General features: G+C 55.2%; 1 protein-coding gene across 1 annotated transcript; it reads right to left on the bottom strand.

Annotated features, from left to right (window-relative positions):
- Nucleotides 1–677: 677 nt before the first annotated feature.
- On the bottom strand, nt 678–3,114 carry NOG (noggin). The gene has a single exon (XM_005503170.4). The coding sequence runs from the start codon at nt 1,969–1,971 to the stop codon at nt 1,300–1,302; it is 672 nt and encodes a 223-aa protein (XP_005503227.3). The 5' UTR covers nt 1,972–3,114; the 3' UTR covers nt 678–1,299.
- Nucleotides 3,115–4,346: the final 1,232 nt, after the last annotated feature.

Below are 4,346 nucleotides of genomic sequence, written 5' to 3'. Positions count from 1 at the left end.
GGCCCCGCGGAGGGCGGGCCGGGAGGGGCGGCGGCGGGACAGCGGCACCGGGACAGCGGCACCTCCGCGGGACACCGGCACCTTCGGGCTGCAGCGGGCGGGAGGGCGAGAAGCAGCCGGGGCTGCCAGGGAAAGGCGGCTGGAGGGGGCAGCGCGTCAGCGGAAAGATCGCCGGCGGCTGGCGGGAGCCCAAAGAGTTAACCGGGCTGCGAGGAGCGACTGTGGCGGGCAGGGAGGGTGTGCGAGGCTGTCATAGGATCAGGCTAATAACGTGTCTGCGCTGAAAACCCCCAAAGCCCAAGGGTCAAGTTTCAGCAGTGTCCCACCACAATGGTAGGTGTGAAAGACACGTGTCCCGTTGTAAATGAAATGTCAAGCGGTTACAAAAAAAAATCTCCACCCAGCTGCCACCGAGCGCGTTCCGGCTGCGCTTGGGGACAACGCGGGGCCGGGACCCCCCCAGCAGCCGCTCCGCGCCCGCCCCGCCCGCGGGGCCGCGTCCCCGGGGCGCTCCTGCGGTGTAGGTGCCAAAGCTTCCCATCTGACAGAGCGGTGAGCAGGTGCCCACCTCCCCCTGGCACCACGAAACGTCCTGCTGAGCGTGGAGAACGAGGAGGAGAGAGAAGAAAGCCCCCCCGAAGGCGGCCAAACCAAAAAGCAAACAGAATCCAAACGGCTCGTGTTTTAGTGGTTGACTTTAATTCTGCACTGCACTTTTACTACAAGGATATAAAGAATAAATAGCAGATACTCTTCATTTACATAGGATTAAGTCATTCAAACTGTTCTCTCTATTTACAATAACATTGTGCTCTAGGCGTTTATTCTTTTTTTATTTTAAATCTAAAGTCCATAAGGAAAAAAGAAAAAACAACACACACACGCTTTCCGAATAATGGAAAATAGCTTTAAAACGCTTTCTTATCAAAAAGTTTGGTTTGTATTTTTTAATCCTTTTATTAAAAAACAAAAACAAACAGAAACAACAACAAAACTACTTCGCCAAAGCGAAGCAACTTCTCTCTGGAATATAAATACAAAAAAAAAAAAAAAAAAGAAGATACATTAGCAACGATCAGGGTAATAGTCTTAAAAATACAGTAGACGCTGATTATTTCACGTATAATACTGACCTTTTAATAGTATATTAAACCGGTGCCATATATACACACAATATACATTCTCCTACACGTTACAGTGCATTACAACGTTAACCAGAAAGCAAATGTCTCTCATTTCTGTTGCAGCAAAGGTCCCCGTGAGTCCGCTGGAGAAGGGGCGAGGAGGTCAGTGCGAGCCCTAGCAGGAGCACTTGCACTCCGCGATGATGGGGTACTGGATGGGTATCCATGTGCACCTCTGCCCCCCCCGGCGCTGGCACCTCCACCTCAGGATCGTTAAATGCACGGACTTGGCAGGTTTGCAAACCATGCCTTCTGGGACTGAACAAGACCTTTTACTGTAGCAGCTGCCCACTTTCACATACCGGGGCCAAAAGCGGCTGCCGAGATCGTTCCACGTGTATAGCACCGGGCAGAAGGTCTGGGACCAGAGCCACATCTGCAGCTTCCTGCGCAGCTTCTTGCTCAGCCTGTGCTTCTTGCCCGGCTGCAGCCCGTCGTAAAACTCCAGCCCTTTGATTTCGCTGGGCATCGCTCCCGAGGGTCTCTGCCTGAGCAGCAAGTCCAGCTCGGCTAGATCGTCCACGCCGAGCCGGTCCTCGGGCAAGGAAACAGCCATAAAGTTAGGGTCGAAGTGTCCGCCCATGAGGTTCCTTAGCAAGGTCTCGTTAAGATCCTTCTCCTTGGGGTCAAAGATAGGGTCCGGGTGCTCGATTAGATCCACCAAGGGCAGGTTGTCGCTGGGAGCCGGTCGGATGTGCAGATAGTGCTGGCAGGCGCCTTGCTCTAGCCGGAGACCCAGCAGAACCACCAAGGCGTATATAGTCACAAGGCACTGGGAATGATCCATCCTTGGGAGACCGGTGGGGGGGGGGAAGTGGGGGGCTGGGTTCACCAAACAGCAGGGGAAGAAGGTGCAAGCAAATACATCAGAAAACTTGTACGGGGATATCCAGAATAGCTTGTATTTAAGGGGGATCACCTCCACTCCCCGCACCACCAGCAAAGACAGCCCCCTAATAAGCCCGGAGAACAAACCCCCTGCAATCACTCTCTCTTGCAGGCTTCTCTATAAAATTTCTCCTGGTGGAGCCGCTCCAAAATTCTGCTGCTGCTGCTTCTTTTCACCCTCCCCAGGAAAGGGAGATGCCTCTTTTTGTTGCAAATTCTGTTCGCTGCTGCTGCTCCTCGTTGTCTGCCCGTGCGTATGGAAGAAGTTGCTGCCGATTCTTCCTCCCCGCTCCTCTCCGCCGTTTGCAAAGCAGCCTCCTCAGCAGCAACAGCAGCCACGCACGTTGGCACCAGTTTGTCTGCTTTGCAAGGACCCAAAGCCTTTAAATTTCCTGCACTTTCAGCTTCATCTCCATGGAAACCACAGACTCTCTTCTAACCCACCCCACCCCCCTTAAAAAAAAAAACCCACACACACAACACAACCCCCACTCCCACAAAAGTCCAGGCGAGCGCGGCTCCCCCGAACCACCCCGCAGACACCCTCTGCTGGGGAAGGCTGAGGCGGGAGCCTCCGCTGCCTACCCCCGCCTTCCGCACGCCGCCGCTCACGGGAGCCCGCCGCGCCTCGGGAGATGCTGCTCTGGCCGGGGCAGCCGCGCCGCTCCGCTCCGCCCGCCTCGGGGAATGCTCCTTCGGCCACCGGCGACGGCTCCTCGCTCGGCCTCGCCCCGCAGCGCCGGTCACCCCATAGGCGCAGCCCGCTCCGCTGCGGAGCGCGGCCTCTCCCGCTCTCCCGGCGCAGGAGCGCGGCCCGGCCGCCCGCGGTGCGCACGGTTCCGCGCTGGCTCTGCCGCCGCTGCCTGTGCCCTCCTGCCCCGGCCGGCGCTCCCCGGCCGCTGGGGGCTGCCTGCCCGGCTCGGCACATGGGCCCGCGATGCGCTGCCCGGCGGCGGGGCCGCTGCAGACATCTCTGCCCGCTCCCAGCCGCGGCCCCGGCGCCGTGCGGCCGCCGCCTTCCCGGGCGGAGCGAGCCCTCTGCTGGCGGCGCCGCGCCGGCCGGGCCGGAACAGAACCGGGGGCTGCCCGTGGGCGGGCGGTGGGCACGGGGAGAGCAAGAGGCGGTGGGAAGCCAGCGCGTCTGTCGCGGTTTGAGGGGAATCGGAGAAGCCCCTGGAATAAGCTTCCCGGGTTGTGGCGACGAGCGCGAGCAGAAACAACGGCGTGCAAAACCTGCGGGTGGGAGGGGGTGGCTCCCGCGGACACTGTTCAGACCTCCGGGGCTACCGCCGAGCGAGACCCTCCGTACGGAGCGGGAGATCGGCCGGGAGCAGCCCGGAGGCTCCGCTCCCGCTGCAGGCTGCCCCGGCGGGCTGGGAGCCGCCGCGCTCTTCTGGGCACGCACTTGGCGTTCTGGTACGGAGCACTTAGACTTCTCCATCAGAAACACCATTTACAGTTATACCGCAAATCCATACAGACAGGAGGGAAAGCCTACATGAATAGCAAACACATAAAACACTTTTAAAGATTGATACTAAATGCTAATTCCATTGCGGAATGACTGTCTCACAAAGAGCAGTGGCCGGGCGCGGCAGGCAGCGTGCTCTAAGAGGAGGCGAACAGTCTATTAAGGTTTGAGTAAAATTTCCTGAAGTGCTTGAATCCCATTCCTGGAGGCTATTTAGGCACTTAGGAGCCGAAGTTTAATGGGACTGAAGCTTAGCCATTTCACCTGAATTATTTATGCATTTGTTTAAATGTTAACCTTCAAATTTAGGTTCATTATGAAAGTCATACATAGGTCATATTACTCAGGTTGAGTGTTTTGTGTGTTTTGGTTCTTTTTTTTTTTTTAAATTAACTGTATGTTTTCAACTATTTTCAGTTCCTAAATCAAAACAACTCTTATTTTGCTTTATTCCTGAGCACGTAGGGCATTTTATAAATAGTACATAACTGGAATAAATGACATGTGAAAGATGGAAAACTGACTGTAGCTGTACACTGTAAAAGGAGACTCGCAGTGATGCTACTGCAGTGTCAGTCAAGGATCTGCTGGAGCTTTATTAGATATTTTTTCACCTGGAAGTTCAGAGCTCTACCTTAATCTAGAACCTGATAATCTGTCATTGCCTAAACTTGGCTTACAAGCTGTCCCTGGAAATAAGAGAGAAGCCACACTTCTTATATTTCAAAATAAATTCTTCCAAAATTCATAGAGTAGAAACTTCTCAGAGCTGAAGACAGACACTCTGCTGAATTTGGGACTTA

The sequence above is a fragment of the Columba livia genome, chromosome 18 (assembly GCF_036013475.1).
Source record: "Columba livia isolate bColLiv1 breed racing homer chromosome 18, bColLiv1.pat.W.v2, whole genome shotgun sequence".
Lineage (NCBI taxonomy): Eukaryota > Metazoa > Chordata > Aves > Columbiformes > Columbidae > Columba > Columba livia.
Note: the sequence above shows the minus strand (reverse complement) of the source record. Positions and strands in the feature narration are given on the sequence as shown.